General features: G+C 55.6%; 1 protein-coding gene across 1 annotated transcript; it reads left to right on the top strand.

Moving 5' to 3' along the window:
* Positions 1-9,994: 9,994 nt before the first annotated feature.
* Positions 9,995-13,655, top strand: LOC106608581 (complement component C1q receptor). Its single transcript, XM_014206593.2, has 2 exons — positions 9,995-12,791; positions 12,852-13,655. Exons 1-2 carry the CDS (start codon positions 10,260-10,262, stop codon positions 13,149-13,151), a joined length of 2,832 nt encoding a protein of 943 aa, XP_014062068.2. The 5' UTR covers positions 9,995-10,259; the 3' UTR covers positions 13,152-13,655.
* Positions 13,656-16,692: the final 3,037 nt, after the last annotated feature.

Raw genomic sequence — 16,692 nt, 5'->3', positions numbered from 1 at the left:
CAGGAGGGCCTGTTAGAGGGCAGGAGGGCCTGTTAGAGGGCAGGAGGCAGGAGGGCCTGTTAGAGGGCAGGAGGGACTGTTAGAGGGCAGGAGGGCCTGTTAGAGGGCAGGAGGGCCTGTTAGAGGGCAGGAGATAGAGGGCAGGAGGGCCTGTTAGAGGGCAGGAGGGCCTGTTAGAGGGCAGGAGAGCCTGTTAGAGGGCAGGAGAGCCTGTTAGAGGGCAGGAGAGACTGTTAGAGGGCAGGAGGGCCTGTTAGAGGGCAGGAGGGCCTGTTAGAGGGCAGGAGGGCCTGTTAGAGGGCAGGAGGGACTGTTAGAGGGCAGGAGGGCCTGTTAGAGGGCAGGAGGGCCTGTTAGAGGGCAGGAGGGCCTGTTAGAGGGCAGGAGGCAGGAGGGCCTGTTAGAGGGCAGGAGGGACTGTTAGAGGGCAGGAGGGCCTGTTAGAGGGCAGGAGGGCCTGTTAGAGGGCAGGAGAGACTGTTAGAGGGCAGGAGGGCCTGTTAGAGGGCAGGAGGGCCTGTTAGAGGGCAGGAGGGCCTGTTAGAGGGCAGGAGGCAGGAGGGCCTGTTAGAGGGCAGGAGGGACTGTTAGAGGGCAGGAGGCAGGAGGGCCTGTTAGAGGGCAGGAGGGCCTGTTAGAGGGCAGGAGGCAGGAGGGCCTGTTAGAGGGCAGGAGGCAGGAGGGCCTGTTAGAGGGCAGGAGGGACTGTTAGAGGGCAGGAGGGCCTGTTAGAGGGCAGGAGGCAGGAGGGCCTGTTAGAGGGCAGGAGGGCCTGTTAGAGGGCAGGAGGGCCTGTTAGAGGGCAGGAGGCAGGAGGGCCTGTTAGAGGGCAGGAGGGACTGTTAGAGGGCAGGAGGGCCTGTTAGAGGGCAGGAGGGCCTGTTAGAGGGCAGGAGGCAGGAGGGCCTGTTAGAGGGCAGGAGGGCCTGTTAGAGGGCAGGAGGGACTGTTAGAGGGCAGGAGGGCCTGTTAGAGGGCAGGAGGGCCTGTTAGAGGGCAGGAGGGCCTGTTAGAGGGCAGGAGGGCCTGTTAGAGGGCAGGAGGGCCTGTTAGAGGGCAGGAGGGCCTGTTAGAGGGCAGGAGAGACTGTTAGAGGGCAGGAGAGACTGTTAGAGGGCAGGAGAGACTGTTAGAGGGCAGGAGGGCCTGTTAGAGGGCAGGAGGGCCTGTTAGAGGGCAGGAGGGCCTGTTAGAGGGCAAGAGGGCCTGTTAGAGGGCAAGAGGGCCTGTTAGAGGGCAGGAGGGCCTGTTAGAGGGCAGGAGGGCCTGTTAGAGGGCAGGAGGGCCTGTTAGAGGGCAGGAGGGCCTGTTAGAGGGCAGGAGGGACTGTTAGAGGGCAGGAGGGCCTGTTAGAGGGCAGGAGGGCCTGTTAGAGGGCAGGAGGGCCTGTTAGAGGGCAGGAGGGCCTGTTAGAGGGCAGGAGGGCCTGTTAGAGGGCAGGAGAGACTGTTAGAGGGGCAGGAGAGACTGTTAGAGGGCAGGAGGGCCTGTTACAGGGCAGGAGGGCCTGTTAGAGGGCAGGAGGGCCTGTTAGAGGGCAGGAGGGCCTGTTACAGGGCAGGAGGGCCTGTTACAGGGCAGGAGGGCCTGTTAGAGGGCAGGAGGGCCTGTTAGAGGGCAGGAGGGCCTGTTAGAGGGCAGGAGGCAGGAGGGCCTGTTAGAGGGCAGGAGGGACTGTTAGAGGGCAGGAGGGCCTGTTAGAGGGCAGGAGGGCCTGTTAGAGGGCAGGAGGCAGGAGGGCCTGTTAGAGGGCAGGAGGGCCTGTTAGAGGGCAGGAGGGCCTGTTAGAGGGCAGGAGGGCCTGTTAGAAGGCAGGAGAGACTGTTAGAGGGCAGGAGGGCCTGTTAGAGGGCAGGAGGGCCTGTTAGAGGGCAGGAGAGACTGTTAGAGGGCAGGAGAGACTGTTAGAGGGCAGGAGAGACTGTTAGAGGGCAGGAGGGCCTGTTAGAGGGCAGGAGGGCCTGTTAGAGGGCAGGAGGGCCTGTTAGAGGGCAGGAGAGCCTGTTAGAGGGCAGGAGGGCCTGTTAGAGGGCAGGAGGGCCTGTTAGAGGGCAGGAGGGCCTGTTAGAGGGCAGGAGGCAGGAGGGCCTGTTAGAGGGCAGGAGGGACTGTTAGAGGGCAGGAGGGCCTGTTAGAGGGCAGGAGGGCCTGTTAGAGGGCAGGAGAGACTGTTAGAGGGCAGGAGGGCCTGTTAGAGGGCAGGAGGGCCTGTTAGAGGGCAGGAGGGCCTGTTAGAGGGCAGGAGGCAGGAGGGCCTGTTAGAGGGCAGGAGGGACTGTTAGAGGGCAGGAGGGCCTGTTAGAGGGCAGGAGGCAGGAGGGCCTGTTAGAGGGCAGGAGGGACTGTTAGAGGGCAGGAGGCAGGAGGGCCTGTTAGAGGGCAGGAGGCAGGAGGGCCTGTTAGAGGGCAGGAGGGACTGTTAGAGGGCAGGAGGCAGGAGGGCCTGTTAGAGGGCAGGAGGGACTGTTAGAGGGCAGGAGGCAGGAGGGCCTGTTAGAGGGCAGGAGAGCCTGTTAGAGGGCAGGAGGGCCTGTTAGAGGGCAGGAGGCAGGAGGGCCTGTTAGAGGGCAGGAGGGACTGTTAGAGGGCAGGAGGGCCTGTTAGAGGGCAGGAGGGACTGTTAGAGGGCAGGAGGCAGGAGGGCCTGTTAGAGGGCAGGAGGGAATGTTAGAGGGCAGGAGGGCCTGTTAGAGGGCAGGAGGGCCTGTTAGAGGGCAGGAGAGACTGTTAGAGGGCAGGAGGGGCCTGTTAGAGGGCAGGAGGGACTGTTAGAGGGCAGGAGGGCCTGTTAGAGGGCAGGAGGGCCTGTTAGAGGGCAGGAGGGCCTGTTAGAGGGCAGGAGGGGCCTGTTAGAGGGGCAGGAGAGACTGTTAGAGGGCAGGAGAGACTGTTAGAGGGCAGGAGGGCCTGTTAGAGGGCAGGAGGGCCTGTTAGAGGGCAGGAGGGCCTGTTAGAGGGCAGGAGGGCCTGTTAGAGGGCAGGAGGGCCTGTTAGAGGGCAGGAGGGCCTGTTAGAGGGCAGGAGGGGCCTGTTAGAGGGCAGGAGGGCCTGTTAGAGGGCAGGAGGGCCTGTTAGAGGGCAGGAGGGCCTGTTAGAGGGCAGGAGGGACTGTTAGAGGGCAGGAGGGCCTGTTAGAGGGCAGGAGGGCCTGTTAGAGGGCAGGAGGGCCTGTTAGAGGGCAGGAGGGCCTGTTAGAGGGCAGGAGGGCCTGTTAGAGGGCAGGAGGGCCTGTTAGAGGGCAGGAGAGACTGTTAGAGGGCAGGAGAGACTGTTAGAGGGCAGGAGAGACTGTTAGAGGGCAGGAGGGCCTGTTACAGGGCAGGAGGGACTGTTAGAGGGCAGGAGGGCCTGTTACAGGGCAGGAGGGCCTGTTACAGGGCAGGAGGGCCTGTTAGAGGGCAGGGGGGCCTGTTAGAGGGCAGGAGGGCCTGTTAGAGGGCAGGAGGGCCTGTTAGAGGGCAGGAGGGCCTGTTAGAGGGCAGGAGGGACTGTTAGAGGGCAGGAGGGCCTGTTAGAGGGCAGGAGAGACTGTTAGAGGGCAGGAGAGACTGTTAGAGGGCAGGAGAGACTGTTAGAGGGCAGGAGGGCCTGTTAGAGGGCAGGAGGGACTGTTAGAGGGCAGGAGGGCCTGTTACAGGGCAGGAGGGCCTGTTACAGGGCAGGAGGGCCTGTTAGAGGGCAGGAGGGCCTGTTAGAGGGCAGGAGGGCCTGTTAGAGGGCAGGAGGGCCTGTTAGAGGGCAAGAGGGCCTGTTAGAGGGCAGGAGGGCCTGTTAGAGGGCAAGAGGGCCTGTTAGAGGGCAGGAGGGCCTGTTAGAGGGCAGGAGGGCCTGTTAGAGGGCAGGAGGGCCTGTTAGAGGGCAGGAGGGCCTGTTAGAGGGCAGGAGGGCCTGTTAGAGGGCAGGAGGCAGGAGGGCCTGTTAGAGGGCAGGAGGGCCTGTTAGAGGGCAGGAGGGCCTGTTAGAGGGCAGGAGGGCCTGTTAGAGGGCAGGAGGGACTGTTAGAGGGCAGGAGAGACTGTTAGAGGGCAGGAGAGCCTGTTAGAGGGCAGGAGGGCCTGTTAGAGGGCAGGAGGGCCTGTTAGAGGGCAGGAGGGCCTGTTAGAGGGCAGGAGGGCCTGTTAGAGGGCAGGAGGGCCTGTTAGAGGGCAGGAGGGCCTGTTAGAGGGCAGGAGGGCCTGTTAGAGGGCAGGAGGGCCTGTTAGAGGGCAGGAGGGCCTGTTAGAGGGCAGGAGGCAGGAGGGCCTGTTAGAGGGCAGGAGGGACTGTTAGAGGGCAGGAGGGCCTGTTAGAGGGCAGGAGAGACTGTTAGAGGGCAGGAGGGCCTGTTAGAGGGCAGGAGGGACTGTTAGAGGGCAGGAGAGACTGTTAGAGGGCAGGAGAGACTGTTAGAGGGCAGGAGGGCCTGTTAGAGGGCAGGAGGGCCTGTTAGAGGGCAGGAGAGACTGTTAGAGGGCAGGAGGGCCTGTTAGAGGGCAGGAGAGACTGTTAGAGGGCAGGAGGCAGGAGGGCCTGTTAGAGGGCAGGAGGGACTGTTAGAGGGCAGGAGGGCCTGTTAGAGGGCAGGAGGGCCTGTTAGAGGGCAGGAGAGACTGTTAGAGGGCAGGAGGGCCTGTTAGAGGGCAGGAGAGACTGTTAGAGGGCAGGAGGGCCTGTTAGAGGGCAAGAGGGCCTGTTAGAGGGCAAGAGGGCCTGTTAGAGGGCAGGAGGGCCTGTTAGAGGGCAGGAGGGCCTGTTAGAGGGCAGGAGGGCCTGTTAGAGGGCAAGTGGGCCTGTTAGAGGGCAGGAGGGCCTGTTAGAGGGCAGGAGGGCCTGTTAGAGTGCAGGAGGGCCTGTTAGAGGGCAGGAGGGCCTGTTAGAGGGCAGGAGGGCCTGTTAGAGGGCAGGAGGGACTGTTAGAGGGCAGGAGGGCCTGTTAGAGGGCAGGAGGGCCTGTTAGAGGGCAGGAGGGCCTGTTAGAGGGCAGGAGGGCCTGTTAGAGGGCAGGCAGGAGGGCCTGTTAGAGGGCAGGAGGGACTGTTAGAGGGCAGGAGGGCCTGTTAGAGGGCAGGAGAGACTGTTAGAGGGCAGGAGAGACTGTTAGAGGGCAGGAGGGCCTGTTAGAGGGCAGGAGGGCCTGTTAGAGGGCAGGAGGGCCTGTTAGAGGGCAGGAGGGCCTGTTAGAGGGCAGGAGGGCCTGTTAGAGGGCAGGAGGCAGGAGGGCCTGTTAGAGGGCAGGAGGGACTGTTAGAGGGCAGGAGGGCCTGTTAGAGTGCAGGAGAGACTGTTAGAGGGCAGGAGAGACTGTTAGAGGGCAGGAGGGCCTGTTAGAGGGCAGGAGGGCCTGTTAGAGGGCAGGAGAGACTGTTAGAGGGCAGGAGGGCCTGTTAGAGGGCAGGAGGGCCTGTTAGCGGGCAGGAGAGACTGTTAGAGGGCAGGAGGGCCTGTTAGCGGGCAGGAGAGACTGTTAGAGGGCAGGAGAGACTGTTAGAGGGCAGGAGAGACTGTTAGAGGGCAGGAGAGACTGTTAGAGGGCAGGAGAGACTGTTAGAGGGCAGGAGGGCCTGTTAGAGGGCAGGAGAGACTGTTAGAGGGCAGGAGGGCCTGTTAGAGGGCAGGAGGCAGGAGGGCCTGTTAGAGGGCAGGAGGGACTGTTAGAGGGCAGGAGGGACTGTTAGAGGGCAGGAGAGCCTGTTAGAGGGCAGGAGAGACTGTTAGAGGGCAGGAGAGACTGTTAGAGGGCAGGAGGGAGGTGTTACAGGGGGGAGGGATGTGTTAGGGGGAGGGAGGGAGATGTTAGAGGGGAGGGATGTGTTAGAGGGGGAGGGCTGAGTTAGAAGGGGAGGGATGTGTTAGAGGGGGGAGGGATGTGTTAGAGGGGGAGGGAGGGATGTTAGAGGGGGAGGGAGGTGTTAGAGGGGAGGGAGGTGTTAGAGGGGGAGGGATGTGTTAGAGGGGGAGGGATGTGTTAGAGGGGGAGGGATGTGTTAGGGGGGGAGGGAGGTGTTAGAGGGGGGAGGGAGGTGTTAGAGGGGGGAGGGAGGTGTTAGAGGGGGGAGGGAGGTGTTAGAGGGGGAGGGAGGTGTTAGAGGGGGGAGGGATGTGTTAGAGGGGGAGGGATGTGTTAGAGGGGGAGGGATGTGTTAGGGGGGGATGGAGGTGTTAGAGGGGGAGGGAGGTGTTAGAGGGGGAGGGATGTGTTAGAGGGGGAGGGAGGTGTTAGAGGGGGGAGGGAGGTGTTAGAGGGGGAGGGATGTGTTAGAGGGGGAGGGATGTGTTAGAGGGGGGAGGGATGTGTTAGAGGGGGGAGGGATGTGTTAGAGGGGGAGGGAGGTGTTAGGGGGGGAGGGATGTGTTAGAGGGAGGGATGTGTTAGAGGGGGAGGGAGGTGTTAGAAGGGGGAGGGATGTGTTAGAGGGGGGAGGGGAGATGTGTTAGAGGGGAGGGATGTGTTAGAGGGGGGAGGGGAGAGGTGTTAGAGGGAGGGATGTGTTAGAGGGGGAGGGAGGTGTTAGAGGGGGGAGGGATGTGTTAGAGGGGAAGGGAGGTGTTAGAGGGGGGGATCTGTTAGAGGGGGGAGGGATGTGTTAGAGGGGGAGGGATTGTTAAGGGGGAGGGATGTGTTAGAGGGGGAGGGATGTGTTAGAGGGGGAGGGATGTGTTAGAGGGGGGGATCTGTTAGAGGGGGAGGGATGTGTTAGAGGGGCGAGGGAGGTGTTAGAGGGGGAGGGATGTGTTTGAGGGGGGAGTGATCATTAAACACCATTTAACATCCAAACACTTGGAGCTATAAAACTGCCATAAAACTGAGTTCTGCCGAGGTCCCCCGGTTTAACGTTTGTCACCGCGGGGGACAAATGGACTCAGGTCACTGCTTGGTTAGAGTTTCACTGCACTGCAGCTCAAGCTGTCGGCATGTGTTGGAGGAGGGCTCGACACCCCTCTACCCCCTCCTATGCCTCACTCCTAAAAACCTGGTCCTTTTTCTATGGCTCAGAGGAACCCAGATGTGTGTTTTGTCTTCCGTTCCATCAGAAGTGTACCTTTATGGCATTGAGACCCTGACAGCCCTAGACCCAGCTCCTACACCGCAATTCCCCCTAACCCTCAACCCACGGCAATTTCAATGTGTCGGAGGAAACCAAAGGGCTGTGTGCATGTGTGTGTTTTATCGTCCGGTGGATCAGAGAAGCCTTTCCTGACTCTTAGCCCCCTTTACCCTTTTCTAAAAGGTGACGAGCTGGTGCATACCATTTGGCCGGGAGATTTGGCCAAGTTTTCTTTTTTTATGAGCTCATTGTGATTCTTCTACATCCTCCCCAGACTGATACCTCCTCCCCAGACTGATACGTCCTCCCCAGACTGATACGTCCTCCCCAGACTGATACGTCCTCCCCAGACTGATACCTCCCCAGACTGATACATCCTCCCCAGACTGATACGTCCTCCCCAGACTGATACGTCCTCCCCAGACTGATACATCCTCCCCAGACTGATACCTCCTCCCCAGACTGATTCCTCCTCCCCAGACTGATACCTCCCCAGACTGATACCTCCTCCCCAGACTGATACATCCTCCCCAGACTGATACATCCTCCCCAGACTGATACCTCCCCAGACTGATACATCCTCCCCAGACTGATACACCTCCCCAGACTGATACCTCCCCAGACTGATACGTCCTCCCCAGACTGATACCTCCTCCCCAGACTGATACCTCCTCCCCAGACTGATACCTCCTCCCCAGACTGACACCTCCTCCCCAGACTGATACGTCCTCCCCAGACTGATACCTCCTCCCCAGACTGATACATCCTCCCCAGACTGATACGTCCTCCCCAGACTGATACCTCCTCCCCAGACTGATACATCCTCCCCAGACTGATACCTCCTCCCCAGACTGATACCTCCTCCCCAGACTGATACATCCTCCCCAGACTGATACATCCTCCCCAGACTGATACATCCTCCCCAGACTGATACCTCCTCCCCAGACTGATACCTCCTCCCCAGACTGCTACGTCCTCCCCAGACTGATACAACCTCCCCAGACTGATACCTCCTCCCCAGACTGATACCTCCTCCCCAGACTGATACATCCTCCCCAGACTGATACCTCCTCCCCATACTGCTACATCCTCCCCAGACTGATACCTCCTCCCCATACTGCTACATCCTCCCCAGACTGATACGTCCTCCCCAGACTGATACCTCCTCCCCAGACTGATACATCCTCCCCAGACTAATACATCCTCCCCAGACTGATACCTCCTCCCCAGACTGATACATCCTCCCCAGACTGATACCTCCTCCCCAGACTGATACCTCCTCCCCAGACTGATACATCCTCCCCAGACTGATACCTCCTCCCCAGACTGATACATCCTCCCCAGACTGATACCTCCTCCCCAGACTGATACGTCCTCCCCAGACTGATACGTCCTCCCCAGACTGCTACGTCCTCCCCAGACTGATACCTCCTCCCCAGACTGATACATCCTCCCCAGACTGATACGTCCTCCCCAGACTGATACCTCCTCCCCAGACTGATACCTCCTCCCCAGACTGATACCTCCTCCCCAGACTGATACATCCTCCCCAGACTAATACATCCTCCCCAGACTGATACGTCCTCCCCAGACTGATACCTCCTCCCCATACTGATACATCCTCCCCAGACTGATACGTCCTCCCCAGACTGATACATCCTCCCCAGACTGATACCTCCTCCCCAGACTAATACATCCTCCCCAGACTGATACCTCCCCAGACGAATACATCCTCCCCAGACTGATACCTCCTCCCCAGACTGCTACGTCCCCCCCCAGTTTGGTTGGAAACACAGTCTCCATTAACTCGTGCCTTGTTTTCATTCCCGAACCCTGAGGCCCTTTCCTGTGCAGGGCCTGGGCCACTTTCTCTGGTTCCATATCAAAAGGAGCGTTATTAGCAATTTGAGTGGAATGATTGTTGCTATCATGGTTGTATATGCAATGTGAGCTAGGCTGGTATCTTCTTTCTTGCTTAAGGCTATAGCGTCAGTGTCGGATGACAAATTTTATGAGCGAAAGGAATCTTAATTTGATTCCACGAGTTGCTTTGGTAAAGGACAGAAAAGCGAGTGGGGAATGCAGTATTTACAAAATGTATTACATGTGGGTGTGTGCATGCACACACACATGCACGCACGCACGCACGCACGTGCGCGCGCACACACACACACACACACACACACACACAAAGAAGAACAGACACAAGTATCATTCAGATAAACAGACATCCCTTGAGGATATGCATTCAAACCTTTAACCGGTAATTTCCATTTAACAGACATGCTCGTTAAGCAAAAAGTGTTAATGTTCTCTCTGCAAAGACAGAGGTAAAAAAGACGGACCAAAGAAAAGAGAGAAAGATTCAGCTATGGACTGAAAGGAGACCAAGGGGAACAGAGTGGTGGGCTATTGGAACACAGGCAGGTCTTTGTCTGATAATTCTCCTGCTTGTGGAATTATTGAAGAAAACAAAAACATTTTGAAGCGTCATAAATGAATATCTGCCTTTAAGGCCTGGTGGGATGGTGTGTTTTTGTGTGTGTATGTTTGTGTGTGTATGTGTGTGTGTGCCTGTGTGTGTGTTGTTGGAGGGTAGGGGATATGGGGGGTATGGCTGGGTCCCAATCTATTTCCATAAACTGACTTATGAACACCTTACGACACACTCTTAGAAAGATAAATATACACAGTGCAGTGCACCTCCCCCAGCCCTCCCCGAGACAGTCACAGGCATCTCTCTCTACACACACACACACACACACACACACACACACACACACACACACACACACACACACACACACACACACACACACACACACACACACACATTGAGAACCCCCCACCTCTTCCAAAAACATATAATTATTTTTTCAATTCCCTCCCTCTTTCCTTCGCTCATTCCCCTTTTGCCCTCCCTCCCTCCCTCCCTCTCTCGCACTCTCACTCTCCCTCCCTCTCTCTCTCTTCCCACTCCCTCTCTGAAATCTAGGGACAATCTGCAAGCACTCAACACCGGCACAGAACTCTGTTAGCAGGGAAGACTGAGGTAGTTGGACAGAGAGAGAGAGGTTTGGAGAGGTAAAGTGCAGATGAAGAGACAAAAGTTTGGATGAGAAGAAAAAAAACAAGAAGAAACAAATAGTAAAAAAGTTGAAGAGGAGAAAGAGAAAAAATAAGAAAAAGAAAAAGCGAGGATTTGAAAAGTGAGCTGTGGAGAGTGAACTAACAATGGGCTCCCCAGTGTGCTGTGCTGCTGCTGTTGTCGTCTCACTACTGGGTCTCCTCTACTATAGTCCCCCTGTATGGGGCCAGGAGCTACAGGAGAGGGACGCTCTGTGCAATGAGGACGGCTGCTTTGTGGTCTACTTTCAGCGCAAGACCTTCCTGGACTCCTGGAGGAGTTGTAAGGAGAAGGGAGGCAACCTGGCCACAGTCAAACTCCAAGAGGGGGCTGACACTATCGCTGCTCTCTTCTCCAGCGTGGAGCTACGGGGCCCCAGAACCAAGGTCCGGGTGTGGATTGGTCTCCAGAGACAGCCTCGCCAGTGTACCGCCTCTCGCCCTCTCCGTGGGTTCTCCTGGATTACGGGTGACCAGGATACCCAGTACACCAACTGGCTGAGGGATGACTTACCCAGTACCTGTTCGGCCCCGCGCTGTGTGGTTATGACTTATGGCACAGCCGCCCACGAGCAGCATGAGAATTTTAAATGGCTGGACGGCTCGTGTTCGGTGCCCGTGGATGGCTACTTGTGCCACTACACCTACAAGGGCATGTGCCCGGCTATTTGGAGCGAGGGGGGCGGAAATGCCCTCTATAGTACCCCCTTCAGTCTCCTCAGTAGCCTCCTTACCCACGTCCCCTTCGGATCTGTAGCCACGGTGCCCTGCCCGGGGGGCACCGAGGAGGAGCAGTCAGTGCTGTGTATGCGGAGGGAGGATGGCACTGTGGGGTGGTCCAGGGAGACGCCCCTCTGCTCCGACACCACAGAGAAGAGCTGGTGTGATCGGGACAACGGAGGCTGCGAGCATTTCTGCCAGGAGGCCAGGGAACACTACTACTGTGAGTGCTCGGACGGCTTTCAGCTCGGTGACGACGGGCAGACATGTGTTGCTGTCGACCCGTGCCACAGCGCCCCCTGCGAGTTCGAATGCCTTCCCCTGTCGGGCGGCTACCGCTGTGCCTGCCCCGAAGGCTACATGCTAGCCCCGGATGAGCGTGGTTGCCTGGATGTAGATGAGTGCCTGCAGAGTCCCTGCGAGCAGCTGTGCGTCAACGCCCCGGGGACCTTCGAGTGCCGCTGCCGCCAGGGCTACCGGCCGGACCAGGAGGGCGACTGCGAGGACGTGGACGAGTGCATGGAGGACCCCTGTGAGCACGCCTGCGAGAACACGCCTGGCTCTCACGTCTGCCACTGCCACCTGGGCTTCTCCCCCCTGCCTGAGGACCCCTCCCACTGCCAGGACACCGACGAGTGTCAGATCCCTGGGACATGTCAGCAGATGTGTGTGAACTACGAGGGGGGCTTCGAGTGTTACTGCGAGGTGGGCTACGAGCTACTCTCTGACCAATTCTCCTGCAGAAAGATAGGGGAGGACTCACCCACCGCAGTCACGCCCTCGTACCCCTGGGTCACCCGTCAACCCGGTTCCAAGTGGGACCCCCAGCAGACCTACACCGACTGGCCCCCGGAGGAGGAAGAGTCCCTGGACTGGCTCACAGACCCTCCCAGACTGGAAAGTGACATCATCTGGGTCACCAGCGCACCCCAGGAGGAGCCAGTCCTACACCACAACCCATTCCTGTCCCCCCCCACGGAAGAGCCCGAGGAGGAGGAAGAAGAGGAGGAGGAGGAAGAAGAGGAGGAGTATACACCCGGCTGGGACATCATGAATTGGAATGTCCCAGCCAAGGTCCAGCCAGAGTTGGAACCCACGCCCAGTCTCTCTCCCAGCCCCACATCTTACACAACCCCCACCCCAACTCCCACATCTGACAGGTATTGGTTTGAGGAGGATGAGGAAACCACTGCCAGTCCCTCAGTCCTCCCCACCTCCACTATCTCGGGAGGGGCCTGGAACTGGTTCTGGATCAGTTCCACCCCCACCAGCCAGGACCAAGGACTTACCACGCGGCAGGAGCCAATCACTGACCAGTATGTCCCCGCATCCAACTATGATGGAGCTGGTGAGAATGAGGAAGTGGGGGGAATTGACAATGGGTGGGTGACATCCCCCCCAGAGATGGACCAGGACCCAGGCCAGCACACCCCCTCCCTGCCTTCTCCCCTGGCCCCTCAAACCCCCCTCACACCCGACCAGGGCGTGGTGGAGAGGGAGGATGAGAGGGAGCCGCCCCAGGAGGACGTGGTCGAGGGGGAGGATGAGAGGGGGCCGCCCCAGGAGGACGTGGTGGAGGTGGAGGGGGAGGATGAGAGGGGGCTGCCCCAGGAGGACGTGGTGGAGATGGAGGAGGAGAGAAAGGATGAGAGGGAACCGCACCAGGAGGACGTGGTGGAGGGGGAGGATGAGAGGGGGCCGCCCCAGGAGGACGTGGTGGAGGTGGAGGGGGAGGATGAGAGGGGGCCGCACCAGGAGGACGTGGTGGAGAGGGAGGATGAGAGGGGGCCGCCCCAGGAGGACGTGGTGGAGGGGGAGAGAAAGGATGAGAGGCAGCCGCCCCAGGAGGACGTGGTGGAGGTGGAGGTGGAGAGGGAGGGGGGGGATGAGAGGGAGCCTCCCCAGGAGGACGTGGTGGAGGTGGAGGTGGAGAGGGAGGGGGGGGATGAGAGGGAGCCTCCCCAGGAGGACGTGGTGGAGGTGGAGGATGAGAGGGAGCCACCCCAGGAGGACGTAGTGGAGGTGGAGGATGAAAGGGAGCCTCCCCAGGAGGATGAGAGTAGCCAGAAGCAGGATGGTGCCAACTGGCTGCTGGTAGGCCTCCTGGTGCCCCTCTGTATCTTCATCGTGGTGATGGTGGCACTGGGCATCGTCTACTGCACCCGTTGCGCTGTCACACCACGCAACAAGTCCGCCACCGACTGCTACCATTGGATCTCCGGGGCGCACAACAAGCAGGGCGCGCTCAATCCCAGCAAGGGGATGCAGTCACATGTTTAAACAGACGAAATAAGGAAAGACTTGTAGATAAATAAACTGGTTTTATAAATAAGAGGAGAGGATGTGAAGAAGGTAAGAGAGGACTTGGGTGGTTGTTTTACTGTACGCGACTCCGTGAAACACTTGGATGTTTCTGTGGAATATCGGTTGAAAGAGAAAAGAGAAGAGAAACAGGAAGCAATACAAAAAAAAACACAGATCCTTTTCTTGCGGTGATTTGACATTATTGTTGCTTACGCTGATCTCACAGGACAAGGTATATGATCCCTATATGATTGCACTATAGGGTCATAATAGAAACCATCTATTGGGATTGTTGTTGAATACGTCCTCTGGTTATAGTTACAGATGCTGTGCGAATACACTGTTAATGTATCACCAGTGCCATCTGAAATCCAAAGCCAAAGAACTATACTGTAGCTTATAGCATTTTCTGTTGTCCATGAAATCTGGGTCTCTGCATCTTTCAAACAAACGCTCAGGTTTTGAGCTCATTCCCCAAAGTGTTACGTCACAAATGACTATTTTCGTCAACGTTGTCAAAGAAGCAGTTTCTGATTTACCTCAGAAGTTGGTGAATGAAGGCGGTTGTGATTCACGCCCCTTTGCAGGACAACAGACATTTCAGCAGTTGAACCAAACTATACAAGCATGACTGTCATGATGCATTTGACTGTTGAGAAAAAGCAATCACTCGGATGTTACTTTTATGCTTCTGCTTTTTTAAGTACCGGAACAAATCAATTCACAGCACAGACCAAATGAGTTTTATACAGTACGCGTGTATATACCTGTTTGATTGATTGTTTTGTATATGTATAGTTTGTAGCAATGACTTTTCCAGAAAATGTGTTAGTGTCATGATTCCTGATTCAATGAAGTGCCTTTTGTTTCATATAGACCACAGAACTCTTGGTAATTCCATGGAATGTCTGTCTGTCTAAGGGGATGGTTCCTTCCATTCAGCTCCAATTAAACTAACTCTCCTAGTCATCTCACCCATGCTCCACATGTAGGTTTGAGTGCAGATGTAAGATGTTACAGACTACAAGGACTGTAATGGGGGTCACAAGCTCCTGATTGACTTTACCATTGGCCTTTTCAGTGAACTAGTGATCTTTCAATCGCTCCCCAGTCCCATGTCACATACTGTAAGTGTTCAGCACGCCCCAGTCCCTCTTGTCAGAGGCCTGGCCTTAGCTTTCTATGGACTTCCTTAATAGCCATGATGGGACAATACCAACATTTACAGTCTGAAGTCAATGCACCCTCTAGCAACTTTGACAGTAACTGCAGTTCCCATTCAAAGGATGGCTTGCACTTGTAAATGACAGACTATCAGAAATGACAATGAAATCAATCTAAGATGTGCCTTCTGATCTAAGGACTGTGAAATGCTTTTTTTATTTTTGTTACCCGTTAGGTTTTAAGTAATTGTTAATTAAAATGTTATGATAAGGGTTCTATCGATGTTCATGTCTTGTGATTTAATGGTTCGTGGTCCAATCACTTCATGATGTAATCCTGTCTGTTTTAGGAGACATGCAGAAATCTCAGTTTGAAATTGATTCCTTGTGCACAGAGAGTATATGGAAGCAGCACTAAGTCGAAGAGGCCCTATTGGGTGTATAAATAAACACCTTAAGATGCCTTTCCGCGCTGACAGGAGAGGTGGGAGGGCGTGTGAACGTAGGAATATCACAGCTCTGCAACAAACACAACGTTTAGAATCCATCAATCAAAGCCCACAGGGGTGGGAAATGATTCATAAAAACTCGCCCGCAACAATCTCACTGTATTAGGCAACACCCGTCCCCAATACCTAGGAATTGTTTATCAGATCAAATGTTATTTTTCACGTGTCAAGTACAACAGGTGTATACTTTACAGTGAAATGCTTACTTAGGAGCCCTTTCCCAGCAACGCAGAGTTCAAAAGATAAATGATAAAATGCTCATCTTATCTTATTAGGCAACACCAGTCCCCAATACCCAGGCTGCATTGTTTGTGTGTCATCATATCTGGCAGGGTCAGCTCCTTATTGTATATTAACGGAATGTGTTGATCACGACCAGACTGTGGCTCAGTGTGGAGCTCTAAGGGGGTCTCTTTGTGTTCAATCTCTGATCCATCTGGTCTCCTCTCACTGGAGGCCTGCTTCATGGCATGCTGCTCTTAAAACTGGAGGTTATCTGATGCCACTGACCATAGAGATCACAGAGATATTTATTCATCTCTGTGCCACAGACTGCAGCCAGCCAAAGGCCTGCCTGTGAGGCTGGGCGGTGATCACTCACAGGGGATAGATGTGTCACTGACTACAGAGATTTTATTTTTGTTAATATCTTTATTCCCTTCCGTGCCACAGACAGAATGCAGTGAAATGACGCCCTGTAAGGTGATCGCTCATGGGCCCTTCTGTGTGTTCAGGGTCAGGCTTAGCCACTCAGACACAGTCGGGTTGTGTTGCTAGGCGTTGTTAAGGGGCACCTCCTTGATGATGTAAGCTCCATAGGGACAGATCTGGTCAGCTACTCTGCCGGCCTTCCGCCATGCTCTGGCGCATTTATCACTAATCAGCTGATGACGCAGTAGGAGGGCCACCTGGTCACTGAATGGATGGACGCACAAGATTTATATACCGCGAAACGGTGACGTCAGCAACAGTTGGCTTCGCCATACGTATATTCCTGGTTACCTGAGCAAGTTGGCCATCTCCAAAAGCATGTGCGTATCAGGGGAATAGTGGTGCGTTAGAGCTCTGTCCGGCAAGTTTAATATTTAATAGACCACAGAAAGGGGTCCTCATTCATTGGAGTACATTCTGAAGTTCAGGATGGCAACTTCCATTCGTTAGTCTGTAATGCTGAATACCAATTGAATACAATCAGAATAGAAAATTGGCATTGAAACTGAGTTGTTGAAACATGATACAGTAAGGTATTTGTCACTAAACTGTAATCATGCATCAAAGTAGAGTAGAACGTAAGTCAAATCATATCCAACTTTATTAGTCACATGCTCCGAATACAACCTTACAGTGAAATGCTTTTACGAGCCCATAACCAACAATGCAGTTTTAAGAAAAATACCCCCCCCAAAAATAATAATAATAAACTTGACTGAAGTAAAAAATAATATATATATATATAGAAAAATAACAAATACTTAAAGAGCAACAATAAAATAACAGTAACAAGGCTATATACAGGGGGTACCGGTACAGAGTCAATATGTGGGGGCACAGGTTAGTCAAGGTAATTGAGGTAATATGTACATGTAGGTAGAGGTAAAGCGACTATGCATAGATAATAAACTGAGAGTAGCAGCAGTCTTATGGCTTGGGGGTAGAAGCTGTTAAGAAGCCTGTTGGACCTAGACTTGGCGTTCCGGTATCGCTTGCCGTGTGGTAGTAGAGAGAACAGTCTATGACTGGGGTGGCTGGAGTCTGGCAATTTTCAGGGCCTTCCTCTGACACCGCCTGGTATAGAGGTCCTGGATGGCAGGAAGTTTGGCCCAGTGACGTACTGGGCCGTATACA

Source organism: Salmo salar, chromosome ssa07 (assembly GCF_905237065.1).
Source record: "Salmo salar chromosome ssa07, Ssal_v3.1, whole genome shotgun sequence".
NCBI lineage: Eukaryota > Metazoa > Chordata > Actinopteri > Salmoniformes > Salmonidae > Salmo > Salmo salar.
The sequence above is the reverse complement of the archived record's forward strand: the minus strand, read 5'-3'. Positions and strand labels throughout refer to the sequence as shown.

Coding starts and splice junctions, on each gene's coding strand:
- LOC106608581 (XM_014206593.2), top strand. CDS start 10,260: ATGGGCTCCCCAGTGTGCTGTGCTGCTGCTGTTGTCGTCTCACTACTG. Junction 12,792..12,851: donor CCCAGGAGGACGTGGTGGAG/GTGGAGGTGGAG, acceptor GACGTGGTGGAG/GTGGAGGATGAGAGGGAGCC.